Source organism: Mytilus trossulus, chromosome 10, assembly GCF_036588685.1.
Source record: "Mytilus trossulus isolate FHL-02 chromosome 10, PNRI_Mtr1.1.1.hap1, whole genome shotgun sequence".
NCBI lineage: Eukaryota > Metazoa > Mollusca > Bivalvia > Mytilida > Mytilidae > Mytilus > Mytilus trossulus.
In genome coordinates this window covers 19,987,666-20,014,211 of record NC_086382.1, presented here as the reverse complement: position 1 = coordinate 20,014,211, position 26,546 = coordinate 19,987,666, and the positions used below count along the sequence as shown (strand labels likewise).

The window sequence follows — 26,546 nt, the reverse complement described above, 5'->3', positions numbered from 1 at the left end:
GTCCCGACATGTCAGAGGGGAATATGATACTCAGAGGTGAATATGAAGTTTTGTTCGACGTCACGTGTCAAAGTTTCAACCAATCAAATGTTGATTTCGCTATCAAAATCAACATGCAGTGGAATAATATTGTTTACCTTACCTCCTATACATATCTAGGAATATGATTGGTTAAAAGCAACTGTGTGGAGACCGTGTATATTCTATATTAGATTAGTAGGGTTCCATATTGGGTTAGTAGGCAGGGCTTATTTCAATACATGGTTAGTAGCAGTGTTATGTCCCTTTACAAAAAACAACACAATGTTAAGGAAAAATCTTGATGGGTTTTAAAAGACGTAGAAATTGATGATGAACCATTAATTTTTTTTCTTAAAACACTTTTAACAAGTTGTTGGCAATTGTTTTTTGTATAGACCAACAAGAAGTTTTTAATACCCCTACCTCAACCTGGTAAACTTATTTACACCACGTCAGAATTACTCTAAATGCTATAGTTTCAGAGATATAAGCCAAAAACTGCATTTTACCTCCCATGTTCTATTTTTAGCCATGGTGGCCATGTTGGTTGACAGGCAGGGTCGACATACACCTTTTTTTACTAGTTACAATTATAATGATTGTGGCCAAGTTTGGTTAAATTTGGCTCAGTGGTTTCAGGAGAAAATTTTTTTAAAAGTTAATGAAGACAAACGACAAACACCAAGTGATGAGAAAAGCTCTTTTTGCCCTTTGGGCAAGGTGGGCTAAAAGGGGGGAGTTGAATAAGATGTTAACATAACAAAAAGAAAATCTTCCAAAGTAATTTGAAAAAGTATCAAATCTGAAGAAAAAAAAACAGAATACTCAATGATAAATGTAGGCAGTATATGTAAGGAGTAAAGTATGGATGCCAACCTGTTATGCAATTTTCTACAAATTGTTTTGCTGCCTCTTTGTTATTTGTCTGTAGAAATAGTTCTAATTGGATTCCTTTTAATTTACATACATCAGGACTATTTCCAAATCTTAAAATTTGATCTTGTATCAGTGACTGGTATACAGCAGCTCTGTCAAAAAGACAAAATAAATGTATAGCAATATAGTGTAAACAGCAGCTCTGTCAAAAAGACAATATAAATGTATAGCAATATAGTGTAAACAGCAGCTCTGTCAAAAAGACAAAATAAATGTATAGCAATATAGTGTAAACAGCAGCTCTGTCAAAAAGACAAAATAAATGTAGAGCAATATAGTGTAAACAGCAGCTCTGTCAAAAAGACAAAATAAATGTAGAGCAATATAGTGTAAACAGCAGCTCTGTCAAAAAGACAAAATAAATGTAGAGCAATATAGTCTAAACAGCAGCTCTGTCAAAAAGACAAAATAAATGTAGAGCAATATAGTGTAAACAGCAGCTCTGTCAAAAAGACAAAATAAATGTATAGCAATATAGTGTAAAAAGTAGGTATGATACTAAACCCCTAACGGGAAGGATTGTGCCTGATGTTCATATGATGAAATCATAATCTTTCAGTCAGTTCAATTGAAGTCTGGAGCTGGCATGTCAGTTAACTGCTAGTAGGCTGTTGTTATTTATGTATTATTGTCATTTTGTTTATTTTCTCTGGTTACATCTTCTGACATCAGACTCAGACTTCTCTTGAACTGAATTTTAATGTGCGTATTGTTATGCGTTTACTTTTCTACATTGGTAAGAGGTATAGGGGGAGGGTTGAGATCTCACAAACATGTTAAACCCCGCCGCATTTTTGCGCCTGTCCCAAGTCAGGAGCCTTTGTTAGTCTTGTATTATTTTAATTTTAGTTTCTTGTGTACAATTTGGAAATTAGTATGGCGTTCATTATCACTGAACTAGTATATATTTGTTTAGGGCCCAGCTGAAGGACGCTATCGGGTGCGGGAATTTCTCTCTAAATTGAAGACCTGTTGGTGACCTTCTGCTGTTGTTTTTTTATTTGGTCGGGTTGTTGTCTCTTTGACACATTCCCCATTTCCATTCTCAATTTTATTTTACAAAAGTAGCTCTGTCAAAAAGACAAAATAAATGTATAGCAATATAGTGTAAACAGCAGCTCTATCAAAAAGACAAAATAAATGTATAGCAATATAGTGTAAACAGTTTGAAAAGCTTTATCAAATATTCATTGAAGATTAGGTAAACTTGCCACAAAAAAAAACCACCACAATCTGTACGTACATACATAAAATTTTGACATGTTTAGTCCATTATAAATCAATTCAAATACACTTACATGTACTATCAGACAATGAACAACAATATTTGAACTATTTCTAACTGTTTGATGTAGTGTATGTATTTACTAACACTACATGTTTAATAATGTAAGTTTAACAGAAGATTTTCACAAGACACTTCATTAATTTTGAACACTGTGTGCCTTCTTCAAGTGTCATGTCATTTTGAAAACTGTGTGCCTTCTTCAATTGTCATGTCATTTTGAACACTGTGTGCCTTCTTCAAGTGTCATGTCATTTGAACACTGTGTGCCTTCTTCAATTGTCATGTCATTTTGAAAACTGTGTGCCTTCTTCAATTGTCATGTCATTTTGAACACTGTGTGCCTTCTTCAAGTGTCATGTCATTTGAACACTGTGTGCCTTCTTCAAGTGTCATGTCATTTTGAACACTGTGTGCCTTCTTCAAGTGTTATGTCATTTCTGGTTTCATTGTTTTTTTAAGCTTTCTGTTTAACAATTTTAGTTTCCTCTGAAGGTCATAAATCAATTTTTGGTGGGCAAAAAAAATGAAGATATTTTTTTTATGGTTAAAGACAAGGTGAAAAAATGCCATTGCTTCTCCCTTCAGCTAATGATAGTCATAAATAATAAAAGCCAACATCCAGCCATACCTTTTGTAATCAGATAAAAGCTGAACCAATGATGTAACACTATCTATCGTGGTATCTGTCTGTTTCACTATTTCTTCTACAGCTGGATATAATATTTATAATACAGTAAAAGATTTATTCATTAATTCAAATTAACAAATGTCCACAGTTTAAATTTATATCAAGAGTATTTGAGTAGAATTATTAAATTATTCATTGCAATTAGTAAGTAATTTCAAAAAGAAAATGTAGCTTACATCTATATAAAAGGATATTGCTTACTATGTAATGTGGTATGGGTCTAGCTCATTTTTTGAAGTTCATATAGTGACTGAAGTTATTTTCATCCTTATCCAAAAGATATTGTTGGATTATTGTCTCATTGGGAATGAAATAACATTTATTTTAAAATTAACAGTTAACAAATAGCTTGTGTGACATGAAAACAGATATGACCAAGATATTGGACTAAATTTCCTGGATTTTACATTATTACTCATTTTTTCATCGCGAGTTATTACTCTGCATTGGAAATTGAACATTTTGAGGGAAAATATGAATAAAATTAATAATGGAAATGGGTACTATGTCCAAGAGACATAAATCAACCAAAAAGCAGATCTATTAGAAAAATCAAATTATCAAAGAAGAGTGTCCACCATGCACTTGAACTGCACTGTTATTAATATAGTAGAATAGAATATTACAAATGAATGAAAATTATATATTATACATGTAACTGTAATATACAAATATTGATATAATCTATAACAACAAACAAGACAGTATACTGTGTCTCTACAAAATAATTATTACAGTGAGGTTGAATCCCCTGTCATTAAATTATCATCCAAGCATGAACTTGTCTCAAGATTTATTTTTCATATCTGTACATTAACCTCACTTTCAGATATAGATGTGGTTTTTTTTCTGAGACAAATGCTTATGACCGTCCCCAAGAACTTGCTTTCATCAAATGTTCAGTACTTTAGTACTTTAATTAATTCAAAACATATCAAGAGCTTCTTAATCCATTGTTGCTGGGATTCTTTTTCAACTTGCAAAAAAAATAATACACTGTGTTAAAACCAATTTCTGTGTTTTAAGACTAGTTATCTCTAGTCTTGTGAGGTTCCCTGTGTATCAGTAAATGTAGGTTGAGGCAGTATAGAAACATTAATCAATAGTGTAGGTTGAGGCAGTATAGAAACATTAATCAGTAATGTAGGTTGAGGCAGTATAGAAACATTAATCAGTAATGTAGGTTGAGGCAGTATAGAAACATTAATCAGTAATGTACCTCTGTTAACCACTTCATCAGTATCTCCATTCTGTAGAAGAATTTTCAGGTGTATGTAAAGACCAGCAGGATGTGGATACTCCTTCAAAAGAAATTACAATAATAATGTGTCTATAGTACATGGATGCCCCAATCGCACTATCATTCTTTCAATGTACAGTGAACCTTGAAATTGGTGTCATAGGGAACATGTATGTACTAAGTTTCAAGTCAATTGGACTTCAACTTCATCAAAAACTATCACGACCAAAAACTTTAACCTGAAGTGGGACATATAAACCGAGGAAGGACCGAAGGAACGAAACCAACAGGTGAACAGACCAGAAAACATAATGCCCATAAATAGAGCATAATAATAAAAAAAAAAGCAGGTCAAGGAAACTTGTATATATTAACAGACTTTTATTACAAACCCTCAGATGACAAAATATATGTAAATAAGTAATTGATACAAAGTCACTGGACCTAAAAGACAGCCTCAAAATATACTTCAAACTCATATCTTTATAGTAATGCTACTCCATACAAAACATCATTGATTTATCACAAATAGTTCTTATCGAACTTAAGCAGAAAACCTAACATTGAAAATGGTTAATTAATTCAAGCCAAGGCTCAGTGTTGAAGGCTGTACTTCTATCTGTAATTCAATTGTTAAATATCAAATAAGAGTTAAACGGCACTAGAAAAGAAATCCCTATGTCTAGCTGTCAGCGTCTTTCATCACAGTGGTGACAAAAATGCTTGGTTTTTATTCAGTTTCAATATATATTATATGAACTTTTGACAATGGGCTGTATTTGTGCTTTTGTATTTTCTTTAAAACGTTATCAATAGCTATTTACTAACCATACATAGACATAAGATGTGGTGAAGGACATTTTTCTTTGATATTATAAGTATGAAGAAAATTATGAGAAATTATCCATATACGAATGATAGGGCTTTCCAGAAATAAATATCTGGGAGGGTCAGAACTTCACATTTCTATTTTTTAATAATTCAAGTAGGAATATTTCATTTTGTCAGTAATAACCAAAGATAAGAGAGAAGTTCAAAACTCCTAGATATTTTTTAGGAATATCCCTTGCTACTTACAGCATTAGCTAAGGTAATGGCGTTCTGTGCTTTCTGTAGGTATGCTGGACCTAAGTCTAAGTAAGCACATGCCAATAATCTCAATGTTCTGGCCTACAACATAACTCAAGGTTTAGTTATAAATAACTGAACAACATAACTCAAGGTTTAGATATCAATAATTGAACAACATAACCAAAGGTTTAGATATCAATAATTGAAAGTCAAGGTTCACAAGAATGAACTGGTAATTTAATACTGATTTGGGGAGAAAACATCTGAATACTAGAGTTCTTGGTAGAAATTCTGTGAAAATTTAATTCAATAAAAAGATTACAAAGATACATTATAATATCTAATAACTTAACAAGATTACTTCCATTTATTTTCAAATTTTTAACCCAATAAAGGGCCAAAAAGTCGAATTTTAAAATTTTCATTCAAATAATGCCGAAAACCATTCTCTCAGAGTAGCTTCTGTGAGGGTAGATATCGGTGAAAGGGTTAAAGAAGGATTTAGGCACATTTTAAATTTTACAGTAAATTGTATTATTTAATTGTTTAATGCAGGTTTGGGATTTATACATTGAGGAGCATTTTTAGATTAATTTGTTTAAAAAAGTATTTTTTTGTATTATAATATAATATTTCAATTTTAGTTTCTTGTGTACAATTTGGAAATTAGTATGGCGTTCATTATCACTGAACTAGTATATATTTGTTTAGAGACCTGCTGAAGGACGCCTACAGGTGCGGGAATTTCTCGCTACATTGAAGATCTGTTGGTGACCTTCTACTGTTGCTTTTTCCATGGTTGAGTTGTTGTCTCTTCAACACATTCCCCATTTCCATTCTCAATTTTATTTTTATTGCTCAATGATAAATGCACTAAATGCACTTATAATTGATTATTGATTTTTTTACGTACAAAATATTAATTAAGGCTTTCTCGGCTATTTCCTCAAAAGTTTGATACTGCCAAGTGGTCAAGATTATAAACAGATTAGTGATTTTTCCATCAAAATGACAAACTGTAAATTGACAGCTATTGTACAAACTTTAACAGTTAATTAAGTTCAAAGAAAAGGTCAAATGCTTAAGCATTTTCGGAGAAAGTTTGGGCTCAAAATTCACATGAAACTAGAATAAGCGAGCATTTAACTATTGTTAATTAAGAAGTTTTTCAATGTTTTTGCTATTACCAAAATTGCAATAGAATAGGATTTGCAAAATTTAAACTCAACATTTTTTAATAGTTTGAAAGCAATATATCTGTATGATGCATTTAAAGATGTTGTTCATTGTTATGATTGTACAAAAGTTGCAATCATAAATGCATGCAAAAATTCTGCATATAGTATACTTAGTTTAATACAAACTTGGTTCTTAGGTCCTATAAGAGATCTTCCTTTACCAAGTTCAAAACTCTCTCTCAACCAAGTGGTACATTCTTCATACTTCTTCTTCTGATACGTATCAACTCCAAAGTTGTAGCACATCATGGCTAAAAAGGCTCCCTGGAAACATATATATAGATTGAAGAGGTACAGATTGTTTGTTATCTAGAAAAACATGAAAAGTAGTCGTTTGTTGACGTGGTTCACAAGTATTTTTCGTTTCTTGGGTTTTTTTTAAAGATTAGATCATTGGTTTTCTGGTCTTAAACTAGTAATTTTTTGGGGGCCCTTTATAGCTTGCTGTTCGATGTGAGCCAAGGCTCTGTGTAGTAGACAGTAAATTGATCTATAATAGTATACTTTTATAAATTGTGACTTGGACGGAGAGTTGTATCATTGGCACTCATACCACATCTACCTATATCTATCTAACTGTTTAGTTTATTGGAATGTATAAAATTCTTTAAGAACTATCAATCATTCATTATTCCCTCCAAAGATTTTTTATTTTTAAACAGAACATCATCATTGCAGGAACAGTATGGCATTTATATACTTGATTAAACTTAGCTAAAGCTTGGTTCCATATATCCAGAAGCTTTGAGTTGTTGCAAAGTGGCAATGTTAATCCAGTTTTCAACCCTTCTAAGGAGTTTTAGTTTGTATATTAAAAGGAAACCTGTCTTAAGTCAAGAGCCTGTAGTTCAGTGGTTGACATTTGTTACTGTGTTACATATCTGTTTTTTTTCCCATAAATTTATAAGATGTTAGGCCGTTGAATTGATTAACATTTGCAATTTATTGCAGATTCTTCAGTATGGGCTTTGCTAATTGTTGAAGGCTGTACAGTGACCTATAGTTGTTTATTTCTGTGTGATTTCGTCTCTTGTGAATAGTTGTCTAATTGGCAATCAAACCACATCTTCTTTTTAATAATTATCAACTAAAGGAAATTTTACTTAATTGTTCTAGGACATACAATCAACTTATCAATGTTAGTAGTGTAATGAGTGAAATATTCATTCGAAATCGATAAAAATCATTCTTTATCTTCAGCAGAAAAAGTCACAGGAGGCCTTGTTATCTGTAAAATACAGACACACATTGAACATGTACATAAATAATAAATACAAATTCAACATCTCAATATAAATATATACCTCTTTAGGAAAATTCACTAGCATTTCTTTAGCCAGAAATGTCATCTCTAATGCTTCCTGGTATCTGTACTGAGCTGTATACTACAGAAAGAGAAACAGAAGGAAAACTGCTTGTATAAACACATTTGCCAAAAAGTTTTCCAACTGGTTTATGATATTGCAAATGAGGACCACTGATTTTAAAGAAGAGGGTCAGTATTGTAATTGTTTGGGCACGATATGAGCACTTGTTCAAAAGTTGCATGAAGATCATCAAAAGGTGGTCAGAGTGACAGATTACTGGATATTTTAAACAATTTTAAGTTACAAGTGTCCATGGCAACAATTAATATTAAATGCCATTTATATATTTGAAATTCATTAATTAAGGTGGTACCTAACACTTCAGGGAGATAACCCTGTAAAATCAGCTGAACGTTTTAATTATGTTGTGTTGTTACAGAAAAATTAAAGTTTCTCAAAATCAAAAGTAGTGTATGTCAAACTGCATATAACTTGTGTATTTTTTCTGATAAAACGGTTGGTTAAATTTTTTTGAAATATTTATATTTTTGTCAAAGGGTCAAAGTAAATACTTTGTCAATTTTTTTGTGAAAATAAAACAAGCCAAGTTAATTTTAGTGAAGGCGTTGGGTACCACCAGAAGTACAAAGATATGTGTGAATTACCTACCGATTCTGCTCTGTAACAGATGATTCTGAACATATCTTGCTCTGCTTCAATCCTCTGTCTCTGTAATACCTCAGTGGGACCATTAGCATTTATTTTCTGTACAATCATTCTTCTTAAAAACTTAACAGACTACAAAATAGCAACATTGTCTTATAAAGTTGCACAATCAAATCATGCTAATATTAGATAAAGATTAAAATGAAAACATGTTGTAAATTTTGATACCTTTTCAATATCTACACTTCTAAAGGAATAGACTGAATTAGTTGAGCCACAAATCCTCTGAAACCATACAAATTAGGTAATATTTGTGATATATGACGTCTAAATGAAGTCTTTTGTACTTCCAAAATTTGTCTTTGAAACAATATATTTCCACAGAAATTGCCAATTTTTGTGAAAATATCCGAATTTGGAGGCTGTTTTTGATCTATGTCGTATATATTTTTTTCGTGCTTGCTCAGTTGACTTACTGCCTGCAAATTCTTTAATACTAAAAATAACAATGCCATGAACTTCATCATTATACGGAGATTACTACTACTAAATTCAATCTTTGTCACATTATTTTTTTGGTTGTAGTAAGAAAACCAGGACAGGTTCAAACAAAGATTTTGATAGAGAAAACTATGCAGCTTATTATCAACATGACTTTATCAGATCAGAATTTGAATACTAAAAATCCAGGCTAAATAAGGCGTAGGTACTTTATTTGTCAGGGATCTGTGATGTTTCAGGTATTTTCTACTATATGTATATTTAAGGGCATATCCAACAGTTTATTTCTGACGGTGAGAATTTTTTCCCTTTAAGATATTTTATTCTTCAATTGACAGAGAATCTAATTTTGCCCAAAAAAATATATGTTGTCGATTTCGTTTTTGCAAAAAATGCTGCTGAAAATTGAACATTTTTGGAATTTTGGAGTAAAAAACGTTTTTTATTTAAAAAATTTAAATATGATTTTTTAATCAAAATATACTTATATAATTGGGCTCAAATTGAAGCAAAATAATCCAAGATGGTTAGAAAAATCTAACTTGACCATTTAAAGAATTAATTCTTACTCAAATAAAGCCAAAAACGTCATGGTTACCCCCAAAAACGGTAAGAAATGAACATTTGAAATGCACATTTTAGATTTTTTTAAATATTTCTAACGGTGTCGATTTGACCAAAGTAAGATATGTTATTCTTTGAAAAAAATGGAACGTCATAACGTTTTGAAAAATATTTGTCACCGTTCTCGTTTTTGAGAAAAATCGAGTAATATCATAATTTTTACTCAATCCCTTCCGTAAGCCTCACAAATTGCGCCAAAAATAAGACGTTTCGGAACGTAACGTTATAGTTCCCGCTTATTTTTCATAGGCAGTGCGACGGTGTTGCAGACAAATGTATTTTTACACTGTGACTTTGTTGGATAGTTGTCTCGACAGCAGTCATGTCGCCTCTTCTTCTTTATAATGGACCAGTATATGAACGAGATAATAATTCAGTTAGCTCTTCTATAGTGTTCGTCAAAATTGTGAAACCCGGGTGTGAAACATGCAAACCATTAACCCGTATAATTCAGTCGTTATATTCCGCTGATCTACGATTACTACCTAGCAAGTAGGAGAGATCGATTACGGGGAGGTACTGAATTATTCGGTTTAGCAAACCATGGAATAACAAACTATCATTAAGCCGTTATTTAAAAATAAGGGGGATCCAAACAATTTGGATAATTACAGAGCTATTTGTCTTACATCGAATTTAGGAAAAGTGTTCACCTCTATACTTAATTCAAGACTTAATGCTCTGTCAGACGAGATCGGGATTATAACTGATGCCCAGGGTGGTTTTCGTAAGGGATATTCTGTCCAAGATAGTATGTTTATCATGCATGCTTTAATTTCATTATATTTGAGTTCGGGAAAGAAATTATTTTGCGCTTTTGTAGATTTTAGAAAAGCGTTTGACACAGTGTGGAGGGTGGGACTATGGCAAAAACTATTAAAATATAATATTGGTGGGAAAATGTTTAAAGTTATATTGAGCATGTATACAGATATTAAGTCTTGTGTTAAAAATGGAGAACTGAAAACAGATTTTTTCCCGTGTGAGGTAGGTGTAAGACAGGGAGAAAAAATGTCACCTTTTCTCTTTGCCTTATACCTTAATGACTTGGAGGAATATCTGGATGAAAACTCTGTGGATGGTCTAAAATTTATTAATGGAAAATTTACAGAGAATCTTGATTTGTATATCAAGTTATTTATTCTTCTGTACGCCGATGACACAATCATTTTTGCGGAGTCGGCAGAAGGGTTACAAAAGGCTCTGGATGTTTTTGAGCAATATTGTTTTGAGTGGAAACTCACTGTTAATGTTACAAAAACAAAGATTGTAATTTTTTCAAAGAGAAAGTATAATAAGAATGTTACTTTTAAACTATGTAATGAAATTATTGAAATTAAAGATTCATATGTTTATCTTGGTCTGCTGTTTAATTACAACGGAAATTTCTTTCAAGCTCGTAAAAAATTGGTAGACCAAGCTCAAAAAGCACTTTATGCTCTTTACAAGAAGATACAAAATATCTCACTTCCGATTGATCTACAGCTAAAATTATTTGATGCTTTGGTGGTTCCTATTTTGACCTATTCCTCGGAAATATGGGGGTTTGAAAATAAAAATAATACTGAAAAGTTACATCTACAGTTTTGTAAGCGCACATTGGGTGTGCGATCATCTACGCCAAATTTTATGGTATATGGGGAACTTGGAAGATTTCCGCTTGAACTGCAGATCAAGTTAAAAATGGTATGTTTTTGGCACAAGCTAGCAACAAATGATAAAAAACTATCGGGTAAACTTTATAAGTTACTTTGGTACATGCATGAGCATGAAGGTTGTAATTTTAAGTGGTTTAACTATGTAAAATCTGTGTTTAATGATTGTGGCTTTTGTGAACTATATAATTTTCCGGAGCAAGTCGATTATAATTATATTAAAATTAATGTAAGGCAGCGTCTCCAGGACCAGTTTATTCAAAAATGGTTCTCAGATATAAACAATTCATCAAGGGGGGAATTTTATCTACACTTTAAAGAAGAGTTTTGCTTGGAACCATATCTGTTAAAATTAAGGCGGGGTCATAGGGTAAACATATGTAAATTAAGGGTATGTAATACAAAGTTTCCACTCGAAACAGGAAGATGGAGAAATGTACCACGAAATGAGAGGATTTGTCCACTTTGTAAAGCTGGTCTTGGAGATGTATACCACTATATATGTAAATGTACCAACTATGAAGTTAAGGATTTAAGGGGGAAGTTCATACCTCCATATTATTTAAAATATCCAAATGAAAAAAAAGTACTTGGCATGCTTAAATATAGTAATAGTAATGTGCTGTCTAAGCTGTCAATTTTTATTCAAAAGGTAGAAAAGATGCTTGTCTAATTTAAAACTGTAATAAACACAAACTTATTTTTGAAGATGTATAATTTAAAAATGTATTATGTTTGTATGATGAACTATGTTGTAATTAATATTGTGTATATAAATATGCTCCTGTTACAGTCTTCTGCGGCTGAGTTTTCTCTAATAAACTATCAAGTAACTAACTATTAAAATAGTCCCCGGCTATCGTATACGGTATTTCATCCCTCTTCCTCTGAGTTCAGTATTTTTGTGATTTTACTTTTTACAACAAACGAATTACACGTTAGAAGTCCGTTTCTGTGTGTCGGTCTATAGTACAAAGCAGGGTTAATTTTCATATTATATTTACATTTGATGTTTTTCATTTAATATGCCACTTGACGTCCGTCGTCATTATTTATTTTACCGTTACTTTACAAAGAAGTGTTTGTCTTACACTGATTTACATTACACTGTCTATATAATTTCACATATCGAAATCAATAAAGAGCACGTGAAATTTTGCAACAAAACACTTGTCTAAAATCTCACCCACTCCGTATTATATATTCCTGTTGCAGTTTTGGCTTTTTCTCTTTACAGGCTTCTAGCTATAACAAAAATCTGTATGTTGACTCTTAGTGTTTTGAATTATATGTGTCGTTGGTTTGCTGACGTATTAATGTATACCTTTAAAATCTTTATCATTAAAAATGGATTGATTGGGTAAAGAAATATTCCGTCTCTGGACTGCTCCTGTCCAACAGTTACGTGTATATATTTGCTAAAATTGGGTGCGGCCGTTTAGCTGCTCGGATGTATAAATTTGCAGCCTCATTTAGTCGAAATAAAAATGTCGTAATATCAGATGCATAGAGTAAGGAGAGTTTCGCGCTATCTATACGCTGCCATCTAAATGAATGATTGCAGGGATAAAGGAACTTTGAATAAAATCTATAAACAACAACAAAGGTCACATGAAAATTGAAGTTGCGCCTTTTGCAGTTGTAGATGAAAACATACTTTGTTGAACAAAACAGATCAGTTTGACATTAACTTGAGCATAAACAAAACGACCGAAAAATGTTGAATGTTAAAATAAATTGTGGACATTTTTTCGTGTGTTTTTGCTTTTATGACATATTTACTATAATTTATATAAGTATATGAAATTGAAACTGTGACAGTATTTTTTTCACCTAAACGAGCCTGACTGCCGTGGTTTTACGCTTCAATATATGAGTTATTGCATATATACACAATGGAAATTGTTTTCTGTTCTACTGCCCTCTACATAGTTTGGCTGTATACAATGTAACCACTGATGTAGACTACTAGATCTATATTATTATTGATTATTCAAAAAAGTGAATTCAAAGAGAAAGATGCGGAAAGAAATTCTAAAATTTTCGTTTTGAAATAAGATATAAAATAAAAATAAAAAACCAAAACTGGAACACTGTTTGAAACAATTATCAGTTGAGAACTAATGATTATGCCTCACTATATGAAACTGATGAATTGATTGTTGCCGTGCTCCAGTGGCAAATATATCACGCATATCTACGACGATGCGAGAGTGGATCGATTGATACATTATCAAGATATAAAGAGTGTACTAGCGGTAAAACGTATGCCGTACTAGATAAAGTTGAATGATGATCAAAATCGTGAGTAAAGCTATTAGCCCTCCCCCCTCCACATTTTGAATTATGGTATTTTGTCAAAGGCTGTTTTTCCCCCATCCTGTTATGGACCTACTGACTGAAAAGGGCGTGTCTAATTAGTAAAGACACCTACACTGGGTTTTTTTTGTGTTTTATTTTTAAATTATATTTGTTTCCTCATACATAAGTAAACACCAACATCGTCGGATATTTTCTACTTGCATTTCAGTGTATATATTACAATGTTTTCCTATTTCAATATTTTTTTATTACTGTGTCATCTTTTGTTTTACATTGTCAGTGTTCTCCCCAGGATTTTTGGATAGCACAAGGGTAACACGTGACGAAATGATTTTTTTCAATATTTTGTGTCGCGTTGCCTCGCTTATTTTTTTCTTGTTGGTTTTTGTCATTACCTTTTTGCCTTTGTTTTGTTTACTGTGGTACTGTGTTGTATGGACTTTGGGTCAGAACATTATTGGTAGAAAAAGTAAATCAATAAAACAGTTTGTATACTTTAATATCTTTGAAAAAGAAAAGAAAGCACAATTAGTCTTTAAACTAAAGTCACTTCTTATATTTGGATCAAGCCATTTTGTCCCAATACTTGTAGTTACACTACACATTCCCTATGTTAGATTTGACCATAACAATGAACTTTGAACAAGATTAATTTTTGTTACAGAACCTTCAGTAAATTGAAAACTACTTTCCATTCTTTTTAACAACAGTTTTATTTATTTTCTTATGCATCTTAATTATTATTTTTAAAATTTAAGTTTATAAATACTTTATTTCAATTGTAAGCTCACATTCCTGTTAAGTTTAGGCCCAATAACCTTTTGTATTAATGATCAATCGGGTCAAAAATCTATTTAATATAAAATGACAAAATGTCTGTGTATCAATAAAGGTATCATTCTCTAAAATAATTTGCAAAACATTTTTGTTGGTATGTTCTAAGATTTGTTTTATCCTTAATGTAACATTCTAATATAATTTTGCATTCAATTTGTACTTTATTTTAATTTTCAAAGAGAAATTATATGTGAGGAGCATTTATTTGTAAAAAGCAAAATCAGGGGAAATAACTTCACAATTAATTTTTATAACAGTCAAATTATTTTGACTAAAGACTGGCGTAAAAGAGTTCATTCACAAATGTCTGCTTGTCCCCTATTACAAGTCTGTTATTAAAATTATGATCTCTTAATTAATTAAAACACAAGAGAATCATGTATATTGATTAAATCCAATCATCAATGTTAACCTCAACAGGTAAATCGATCATGTGGTGTAAACAATCTACCTGTCAATACTGGATTAAACTGGTTAGAACTGGTCAATTTTCATGTAAAATTTTAACCCTCACTGAAAGTTGAAGTCATTTGAAACTTTACCGATTTTAATACAAATTTTTTACCGAAAACTTTAGCACCACGGAGAAAAATTATACATCACGGCAAGAACGATACCACCGCGGTAGAAAATTATACATCGCGGGCCCGTGGTCCTTTAAGGGCCTGGGGAGAACACTGATTGTTTACCGGTTAAAGTTCATATTCATTTAAAGAGCTACTGTATATCTTTTAGCACTTCAACGCAAATCTAGATGCATGATAAATGCTATATTACGCCGTATTTATTTTTTCTCAAGAAACCTTTTTTTCATCTTTCTCAAGTAAAACCAAACTTTAAGTTTTCTATCCTGAATGACAAAATCTCGGAAAAAGTTGATAAAGAACTAATTACAATTTGTGCTACTTTCTTATGCAATAATAAATCATTATGCATTTGCTCTCGTTGTTTTCTACTGTATTGAAGATAATTTAATAAAACGGAAACTTAAGTGAGTATGGTCTAGTAATGATTAAGATAATTGCAGTTCTTTTATAATAGACCAAATGGACAAACATATCTTTTAGTTTTGAATTCTAGTTCTGCTAATATTCTGTATGATTTTTTTGCCGATTCCCGCCGTGCAATTTCCAATGAGGAAAGAAACCGCTCTTTCCAAACGGCCATTATGACGTCGTTGAAACACCGTGAAATTACGGGAAACAATAGACGACGTTTACGTTTGTTATTACCTCCCCTGAAACTGTTGGATATGCCCTTAAAAGCATTATGATTGAGTCTATATATACATTGTAGTACTGCATTACATAGTCCCCTACCACTTAAAAATTCATTGTATTGAGACAAAACTCTAACTTGATCTATAACTTGTCATGGTATAAACTATTAAACAAATATCAAGTTAATATCTTCAATCATGATGAAAGGTGTGGAAAACAGAATTTTCTGAGGGAATTTTCCAAAGACTCTGTACAAAATCTGAAAAACTCATTATTTTAGGGTTTTTTTTCATGTTTCACAAGTTAAAACTGGAAAATGTTGATGTTTAATTTAAGGCTTTCTTAAATGATTTATAAAATTGAGAATGGAAATTGGAAATGTGATAATGAACGCCATACTTAACTCCAAATTGTACACAGGAAACTAAAAGTTAAAATAATACAAAAGTAAATGCATAACAATACGCACATTAAAATTCAGTTCAAGTATGTATTAAATGATAAATGTAACTTAATGAAAACAACAAAAAATGCAAATTACCACAAGAACAATGCTAAAAGTTTTGTTAAAAATCAGCATTTATAATTGAATTAGTGTTTATATTGAACAGATTGCAAAATATTTGATATTGAATAAATTCAACAATCACATGAATTAATCTCAAGTTATAATATGTATTTTTGTCTATTTTGAAGATATTTATTTTACTCAGGTAAAAAGCTACACAAGAGTTTGCCACAATTAATTCCTAAATCAGTTCTTTATAATGATTTGTCGCATTAAAAAAAATTTGCTTTTTCTTTTTGTCTAATTTTTTGTGTGTGTAATGTACAGTACATGTCCAAAAATATATGCAATTTTCAGAAAATTTGCATGTTTACATCATACAAATTTGGCCAATACCCCAATAAGCAAGTCAAGAGATGTTCCGAAAAGTGTTAATATTATCTTTTTGTCACCTGGCCTAAGCACTCTTTCCTTATCAGTTAAAATAAAACACCAAAAATTTCTTTCAGCTCTCTTCTTTCATTTCCACCCAAGAAAAACAAAATAATGTATGATAAAGGGAAAGAAAAAAATAAAGAAAAGCTTTAACATCTATACTATTAAACGAGAAGACCTCATTTTGGGTGTCGCCTCTCTTCTTTCCACAATAAATTAATCATCATGCCTCAGTGTCCTATGGGTGCAGTGCATAATCGCATTTGTCATCCATTCATGATTATTCAGATCGAGTTATTTTGGGTGAAAAACGAGAAAAAAGACGTCCGGATATGTTTCCGTCATTGGGCGAAATTTTAAGTCAGATTAGACTTCCGGTTTGTGTTTTCTGTATATATACTTTGAACATACATTAATACTACGAATACAGTGTATTTTCTGTCTTATATCCGTCATTGGACGAAATTTAAGTCGGATTAGACCTCCGGTTTGCGTTTTTCTTTTTACCTTGAAACAAATGCATATACATGTACTACGAATAAAGTGTATTTTCTGTCTGATATCATTTTCAAGTTTACTATCCACGGCAGTCACAGGGTTTATTTAATAGAGAGGGTCTGAATAATATATCAATGACCACTGTGGATCAATTATTAAACTGAGAAAAGAAAATAACCTTTCGGGACGTCTGGAACGGGTGTTTTTAAGATCGAAATTTCAGGATTTACCATTTTGGGATCCGGTATTTCTTTTTTCGAATTTCGGGATACTAAATGTTTTACAAAAACTTTTTTTGGTATGAATGCCAATGAGACAGCTCTCCACAAGAGACCAAAATGACACCGAAATTAACATTTAAAGGTCACCTAACGGCCTTCAACAATAAGCAAAAGCCAATACTGCATAGTCTGATATAAAAGGCCCTGACATGACAATGTAAAACAATTCAAATGAGAAAACTAACAGCCTTATTTATGTACAAAAAATGAACGAAAAACAAATATCACTGAACCACTGAATTACAGGCTCCTGACTGGAATGTTCATAATACATGTGCACTAAATGTATGTTCATAATGAAATTAATAGAATCAAAAAATGGGAATTTGGAAAAGGAGGAGGGTAAAAAAAACATTTTCCTGTCCCCAAGTACCTATGACTTTTGATACTTTTCCTGAAATTCTCAAGTCAATAAATTTTTTACAAAATTCTTCCTACAACACTTTACATCCTTTCAAATACGCTCTGGATGCCCGTGATTTTGCGGGTGTGTTCTAGTGATAATAAAACTTCCAAAGTAAATACAATCATGACAATCAACCCAAGTATTATACCTGATCTGCTATCTGCAATGTAATATCAGCTAGCTTAGTATTACCAGCATCTAAAATGAAAAACAATAGAATTCTAATTGACCAAAATTCAATTTGTGAGGGTTATTCCATCTAAAAATATAATAGTATTTGTATATATCCCAAAAATGAAATGTCAAACCTTGATTTTAAATATTTATGGCATGTTAGGCATGTAAAAGTCAGGTTTAGCTAATATATAGCTAGCTATAAAACCAGGTTTAATCCACCATTTTCTACATAAGAAAATGCCTGTACCAAGTCCGAAATATGCATTATTTTCCATTCATTTGGTGTGTTTTATATTCTAATTAGATTCCTGCACCTTGCAAAAGTTGTGTAATTTTCTTAACAGGTGTAACACAATTTGTGTTTTGAATATCTGAGCATTTATTACATCCATAAATTTCTGAAATATTAAAATGGATAGGATGTATAGAATGTTATATTTTGTGCATCAAAAAAAGTAATGATAAACTCTGGAAGATTTAGATATCAAGTCAGTAACAAAGGGCATTTCATGCAATTTTTACCAGAAAATAAAAAAAATCATTTTAAACAAGAAACAATATTTCCAAATATAAATACCTAAAAATCATAAGAAGGGTTGTATCGAAGTGACAAATCCCACTTTGTATGATGAAACTTTAAGTCAGAATTCAAAAACTGCTTCTATAGAATGTTACTTTATTTTCAAAGTGCATTTTACCCTTTGATACCATTAATATTGTAATGATACTATTTAACAAGTATGTCATATTTTCAGGACTATTAGTTACTTTTTGTTAGGATAAATTATTTCCTTCTATCATTAGTCATATTTGTTTTTTTCTATTTTAGCTACTGCTATAATTTTTAAGCTGCATGTAACAAAACCTACCAAGCCATCCTCTTGCTGTTTTGATACCCATCTGAAAATTATATCAAAAAGTATCATTAAATATTTTAATATTTAAGGAATGACTGTAATAATTTTTCTGTCTATGAAAAAATAACATAAAAAAATTGGTGCACACTGAATAACCCCCATAGCAGGTTATTTTAAAGTGTGCACCACAATTTTTTTTGTTATTTCGAATAGACAGAAAAAATATTACAGTCATTTCTTATAATTTTATTCTAAATTCCATTTTAAACCGGAGTGAACCATGAAAAAACGTTGATGATGTCAGGGTCACATGACAAAATTATGTCTATGAGCTGATAAACATAACAATTTCAGCCAATCAGAAGAATTGTACATCCAAAATTAAATTATTATGTTATAAACAACTATTAAATGAAAAGTAACATAAAATGTTTCGTGCTATAAAAATGTGAAGAAAAAAAAGGAGAATGTGTCTGAGGACATGAAAGAGACCGTGGGTTGTGGTGTTATAGCATTGTGTTTGAAACAAGGCAGAGATTGTGGATCTTGTTTGTTTATCTCACAGGTCTCATTTGCCATAAAACATATTAAAATTCCTAGCCATTTATTATAAAAATAAAACTATATACAGATAACCTGATAATCAGTACCTTTTCTATTTAATATCAAGGAAATATATATATCTTAATTCATGTGAATCTCTATAATTTTTCATAAAAAATGAATCTACATGTTATACCATAATTTTTTTCTTTACAATGGTCTCATCAGCATCTTCACCAATATAAGAATCAACCAGCAGCAAGGATATATATCTTACTGTAATAGAAATATGTAGACAGTCAGTACTTGATAAATGTTATTTACAATGGTAATTAGGAACAGTAAGTAACATCAAAAATATATAGATATTAGTTCCTGCGCACCTTTCTTGTATAACAGTTATCAGGTTCATCAAAACCAAAAGATTTAGTATTCGCTAAATTGTAGTGACTAATATGTTTGTCCTGTAACTAATTTTCGAGAGCGTTTAATTTTGCAACTTTTCCCAGTAGTGAAATGGCGCAACTAAAGTTGGAAGGCAGTTTTTGTCAGCACCCGCCACCCAGACAATTGTAATTGAGAATTGTAGTGCATTATGGTGTGAAAAGTTGCTCTGATACCCATCACCCATGTATTATTAATACAATGTGCCTTCCAACCCCCTGATTAAAAATAATTTCATCTTCTACAAAAACAATGTTTCAGTTCAAATAAAAAGTTAGAAAATTTTGCCTTATCATGCTTATAATCCTGTTACCCTTGTGTACAGTAACCATCACTTTTTCAGTTTGTCAGTGGCAACACATTCTTTTCTAGGCCAATAAAATCTACTCAAATTATACCCATAGCAACAGATATCAACCGTGATAGATTTCAACCTTACATTTTGCATTAGATAGGCCAGACAGTGTTCCTTTTGTTTTTAAACCAACTGCAAAGTTCCATAAATTGACAGCAGCATTTTCTAACTGAAAAAAAAACAATAAAAACTGAAGTTTCCATGATAGACCAGTATCTGTTTAAATATAAAGAATGTCAAAAATAGTTAGGATTTATTTATAGAAAAATAATAGTTAAATACATTTAGCAAAAATAATTTCTTAAAAGCACAAATGTATGATTGCTAATTTTAATACTTCTATTCCAAAAGACTTAGACAAGAGTTGAAGCCCCTACTTTGACCTATAATTGTTTGATTTTTATATATTGTGACATGATGGAGAGTTGTCTCCTTGGCACTCATACCACATTTTTATAATGATGTAAACAACCACAGGTCACTGTATAGTTTTCCAAACCTTATAGGCTGATAACAAAGTGTAAAACATTTCAAAAAAAATAAAACTAACTGTCCAGTCAGTGTATATACAGTACAGTTCAAGAGTACCAACTCTCCCACACCCTACACCGAGGAAAATGTCGGAGCCACTCCGACAAACTCCGATATTCCTCCCAAAATGTTGGGAGGAATTTGGGAGTAATCTCTCCCAAAATCAGGTAAATGTTTATTGTGATAACGAGCTCACTCTCTACACCGAGGAATTAATTGCCCTTATCCTACTTTGATCTATACCGGCACTAGACTGAATGGGTAATTGGATTACCTGACAGGTAAAGGTTGAAGTAATAAAGAGTTATATTTCCGGTCTACTGTACCAGTTTAAGTGTCAAACAGGTGTATAATTTTAAATGTCTTTTATACTAATTAAATTTCATTTGTGGTAATAAAAACTCAAGTCAAAATATTTTCGTATTTTTTGTTAGCCCATCTAAAAATATCTTAACCTTAATGTACTTGCTTTAAAAAAAAAAAACGATTATAAAATATAGCGGAATATGTGAAAAACAAAATATTCTACTTCAAAGTTATAGTCTTTATTTAAAAATTATAAGTCTAAAAGTTTTATATATGGAAGTAAAAAGGAAAATTTATTCACCATTCATTAGACAAAATGATTGCCCCGTATTAATTGTGTAAATCTACGGCATTTTCTTTTTACGATTATCTAATTGCTGGAATGAATAAAAGATTTAAAAGCAAAATGTTGTTGTTAATTCTTTCAATTGTATTTAAGTTTTATAAAAAATGAAAACTACTTAATTTTGACCTCGATGTCTTCACCAGTAAATTAATATTTTATTTACGAAATGAGCATACTTGTGTAAAAATAACCGGAAACTTTCGCTAAATTAATCTGAGCAGTTAAATAAAATTACGTGTTTGAAAGTTTTGTATATTCAAGTTAAAAGGAAAATATTATTCACCATTCGTTATGCTTAACAATTACGCCATTTTCGTTTTACGATTTGTTGGCAGTACAGCAGAATAATAATACATTTCCGTTACAACAGGAATACTTCCAGCTGCATTAATTCGTCTTTGTTTAATATTAACTTTCGCACAATGAATGTAAATTTGTGTATTTTCAACAAAAGATTTTAAAAACAATTATTTGCCGTGCGAAGACAATTCCACGATACACATCTCAGTTATCAACAGTTTGGGTTGAACTTGAACTTGACTTACTTAACAATGTTAAATGCTAAAAATAGTTAACATCAATGTTATCCACAGCACGAGTTTTTTAAAGGGCGGGAAAAAATATCGCGTACTAGTAAACTCAGGTGACCTTTCTGGCCGACCGTGGGAAAGTCCATTCAAGGTTTCTAAAGTTGCAGAACGACATTTTTGTGCAATCGTATTGAGGCTCCAGAAGGTCCTTTTACAATTGATTTATCGGGAAAATATAATTCTTATCCGAATAAACGTGAACACATTTTTAACTATTTGAATTTTAATGTTTTATCTTTCAAAAAAGAAAGTACATTAGTTATATGTCCATGGTCAATAATATAGATTTACAGTTGGTGATGTATTAATTGAAATTATGATGGAAATTGTCCGGGGTGACTGATTGTATTCAAATGACAATAATCATGATAATACGATAAAGAAATGCCAATTGTAGGCGGTTGGGAAATTTTGAAAATAAAATGACTGACTTAACTGGAATAGAATATTATGATGGGCAATTATGAGGTTTGATAAATTTTATTAATAATTAAAGGATTAGTGACCTATCGGATAGCGATAAGCGGATTACTTATCATCACAACTTTTAACATCTTTTGTAAACGTAAAATGATTGAGCGTCATAAACTTGTCAAACACCGGTAGAATTATAGTACATTTATAATATAATTAATGTGAAAATATTTTTCACTATGACGAAATTGATATAAATACTTTCGTCAATTTGAAAACCGTTCCGTAAAATGCGAAAATGACGAGCACTATCAATATCACTTGAAATTATTTCCTTTGTCAACAGAGTTGTCATTTAACAGTTTCTGTTCGTAATTTGAATTATTCAAGTCTGTATAAATGTACCGAGGTGGTGAAACATCATATTTTACATTGCTCAATAAATTAAGTTTACTTGATAATCCGATGAATCGGGTTACCGAAAAAAAAAACATGATTTTATTAGCCAGTTGATTTTTTAATAATGAACAATTAATGCGCTGATATTGCTTATTGAATAAGTTATAAAAGAAACTAATTGTGGCAAAATCGTCCTTGCTGAAAGAACACAATGTATGACCTGACCGGACTGTAATAGAAACACAAAATAACAATTTTCTTCGTACTTTTTCGTATGTACGTTCTATTTTAAAGATAACGGCATAAGACACAAATATAAAAGATAATAATTATCTTATTCTAAATGATATTGTCACATCTTTATCTGTCAAAGAAAGGAAAACATTTGTTCAATTTATAATACCGTGATTTTAAAGCACACCTGTGCAACCAAGATCGATTAAATGTTCAAAGGTAAATTATCTGGGTAATCCAATTATGTTGTCACGCGTCGTTAATTTGAAGTACATCCGATGGGCAATAAACCAATTAACAGCCACGCGGTGTTGGGAGAGAATCTTTGGAGGATTTTAGGAGTGAAATCCGCGGTACTCGGTGTGATTCCGAGAAAATCGGAAATCGGAGAAAAAAGTTATCGAATCGATATTTTTGAACAGTACTGTAATGCACCCATGTTTTACACATAATCTAAAGTTTAAAGTTCCATATCTGTAGATAGTTTCCATGATAAACCAGTATCTGTTTAAATATAAAGAATGTCAAAAATAGTTAGGATTTATTTATAAAAAAATAATAGTTAAATACATTTAGCAAAAATAATTTCTTAAAAGCACAAATGTATGGTTGCTAATTTTAATACTTCTAGTCCTAAAGACTTAGACAAGTTTTGAAGCCCCTACTTTGACCTATAATTGTTTAATCATTATACATTGTGACATGATGGAGAGTTGTCTCCTTGGCACTCATATCACATTTTTATACATTGTGACATGACACTGCATGATGGAGAGTTGTCTCCTTAGCATTCGTACCACATTTTTATAATGATGTAAACAACTACATGTCACTGTAAAGCTTTTGTAAATGAACCAATTCCTAACCTTATAGTCTGATAACAAAGTGTAAAACATTTTAAAAAAATAAAAAAACTAACTGCCCAGTCAGTGCATATAACATGTATAATGCACCCATGTTTTACACATAATCATAAGTTTAAAGTTCCATATCTGTAGAATAAAATTCAAAATAAATATAAATCTGAATCCATATTGTATTTGTCATGAACATAAATATTGCATCAAGCTAGGATGTGTAAAGTTAACAAAATTAAACATGCATTGTGAATGTAATAAAATTTCCAAGTAAAAAGAAAGCCTGATTTTCAGGGCAAACAGGCCAGCCATGAATTTATAAGTATTTTGGCACAACATTTAATTTAAACAAAGGTTTGCAGCTATGGTTTTATTCCCATTTATAAGCACCAAGCACCACAGAATTTCAAGTTATCACAGTGAAACCATTTCTTACATATGAACAAATAAAGTGACTCCATGAAAAAAAATTCTGGGATAATAAAAACCGTCAATAACTGCAGCATTAAAAGTAGTCACTAACCATTGAATCTGCTTTCATGGATTTAAGTATGGCTGAATCAACATCATGAATTTTTTCAGCAATACCAATAGCTGTCTCAGCATAGTTATGAAACTGGCTATTCTCACTGCAGTCATCTCTACAAATTTCCTTCAAAAGAGCTAAAATAAATTATAACAATAATATCATTTAACTACACATTTAGGCAACGTTTTTTTTATTTGTTGGTTTACGGATCCGCCGACCCGAATTGGCATCAAAATCTTTAAAACTACCAATATAAATAAAATTACAATGTACTTGTAACTCTCAAATTTCATCATTACTTCAGTGTGAATGTATATAAATTCATGTCTAATATATGTTAAACAGTGTCACAAGTGGAGCTGGATCTGTTTACCCTTCCTGATAACTGAAATCACCACCTGTTTTCGGTGGGGTTTGAGTTGCTAAGCTTTGGTAGCCATACACAGTTAGGGAAAAAACTTTAAATTCACACTCATAACTTTGAGACACCCTCTTTCCTTCATTTCTAACAAATATGACGTGTGTTATGCATGTGTATATTTATAGAAAGAGAATCTTCCATAGATTTGATATCCAATAGTTATAATGGTGAAATAGAGTCTTTTTTTTGGTGTAACCATGGCAACAATATGCATTTATTTGATACAAAGTAAAAATGCAAAAATGGGGTGAAAATGTCACAAGTCTCCAAAATTTGGTCCAAAGGAAAATTTCAATCAGTTAGATTGATACCTTTCCTGAAACCAATTAACCATAGACATTTATCCATCAAGAGGTTCCAAAAAAATCATATGCATTTCTGCTTGTTTTCCATAAAAATTGAATTGAAAAAATTGAGCGTCAAAAAACACTACAATATTTTCTGGACCTATGGGCTGTACTGATAGGAAAATACCGACTGTCAATTAGAAAAATGGCCTATATAAAAACATGCTTAAAACAATCTAAATGTTCATAAAAGGCCAATTAAAATTAATTGGTAGATTTTTATCCCCAACTGCCCCTCTGAAATCATCCCGCCCCAATTTTTTTTTTCTTCAATTAATGATTTCTGGTTTGTTCATTTCCGTTTCCAGTAAACGTCAAAAATTTCATTTCATTCAAAACTTCCTGTTTAATACATTTTTTTGTATTTCTATTTTCATATTTGGCCAAGTACATTGAAGTAATTTAAAATGATTCTGCTACTTTATGATGACAACATTATCTACTGAGAATACGAGAAGTGCATGAAATACTTAGGTCACAAGTTAAACGCTGTGTCCAAGAACGCAAATCACGGTATGATACAAATTTCTGTGATAAGAAAACTGTGATTTTTTTTATTGATACAAATAATGACTTTGTTACGGGAATAGTGGATTATGAATGATATCCAAAGCTAAAGAATTGTGGATCACATTGGTACAAAAACATGACTGGATTTAAGAAATTTATTACAGTAAATTGAGTTCAAAAAGTCGGCAAACATTCACTTAGATTTACCCATGGCTTTAATAGTTTTTTGTTGACAAACTGCAAAAAAAACAAAACACTCAAAAGAGTCATTAAACAACTTGTGTCAGTTGATCGGAAAAAAAAGTATTTTGTAAATAGATTTGTTGAAATTTTACTCTGTAATAAGAATTTGTTTTATACACAATATCGAGAGAATATTTTCGTGAATAGCAGTTTTAAAAGATTTTTACTTCAAAGTTACTGTTTTGATTTTTTGTTGTTGAAGTTTTATTCTTAATTGTATATTTTTTAGTCACGGATCAGTTACGATGTGAGAAGAGAAGTTAATTTAGCAGAGAAAGTTTTGAATTTAAGTAATTCATGATTGTATTGAAGAAATATATATTTTAGAGTTTGCTTTCAAATGAATAGTCATTTTTGAAGTTTGATAAAAAGCAAATATTGCATTAAGGCAATTAAAATGAAATTACTGCGTTTTAATGAGCATTTACAGTGTTGTCATTTGTAATGACGGATTTGGTGTACAATACCAGAAATAACCTATTTTTTTATGGTTATATTTTTAGAGGCAGCGTAAATGGCCATTGTGTTGCTTTAATTGTATTTCCATTTAATTAGAGCCAGGGTCTCTGCTGGTGTCATCATTTATTAAAGTTTGCTCTATATAACCAATTTTATTATGGAATATGCAGTAGGAAGTGATTTTTATTTTGAGTATAGTCAAAGATTTTGATATTGATTGAATGAATGATAGCTTGGAAGAA

At 31.2% G+C, this 26,546-nt stretch overlaps 1 protein-coding gene across 1 annotated transcript in view; it reads right to left on the bottom strand.

The window, feature by feature from the left end:
* LOC134687027 (testis-expressed protein 11-like) overlaps positions 1–26,546 on the bottom strand; it is a 54,891-nt gene that overhangs the window by 27,031 nt on the left and 1,314 nt on the right. The window contains exons 2-13 of the mRNA XM_063546952.1: positions 24,319–24,458; positions 20,203–20,287; positions 19,516–19,595; positions 18,789–18,819; positions 17,891–17,940; positions 8,459–8,587; positions 7,787–7,867; positions 6,609–6,746; positions 5,251–5,343; positions 4,153–4,234; positions 2,874–2,955; positions 898–1,049 (exon numbers count right to left, since the gene is read on the bottom strand). Of these exons, the coding sequence (XP_063403022.1) occupies positions 898–1,049; positions 2,874–2,955; positions 4,153–4,234; positions 5,251–5,343; positions 6,609–6,746; positions 7,787–7,867; positions 8,459–8,587; positions 17,891–17,940; positions 18,789–18,819; positions 19,516–19,595; positions 20,203–20,287; positions 24,319–24,458 (1,143 nt within the window). The remainder of the gene's footprint in view (positions 1–897; positions 1,050–2,873; positions 2,956–4,152; positions 4,235–5,250; positions 5,344–6,608; positions 6,747–7,786; positions 7,868–8,458; positions 8,588–17,890; positions 17,941–18,788; positions 18,820–19,515; positions 19,596–20,202; positions 20,288–24,318; positions 24,459–26,546) is intronic.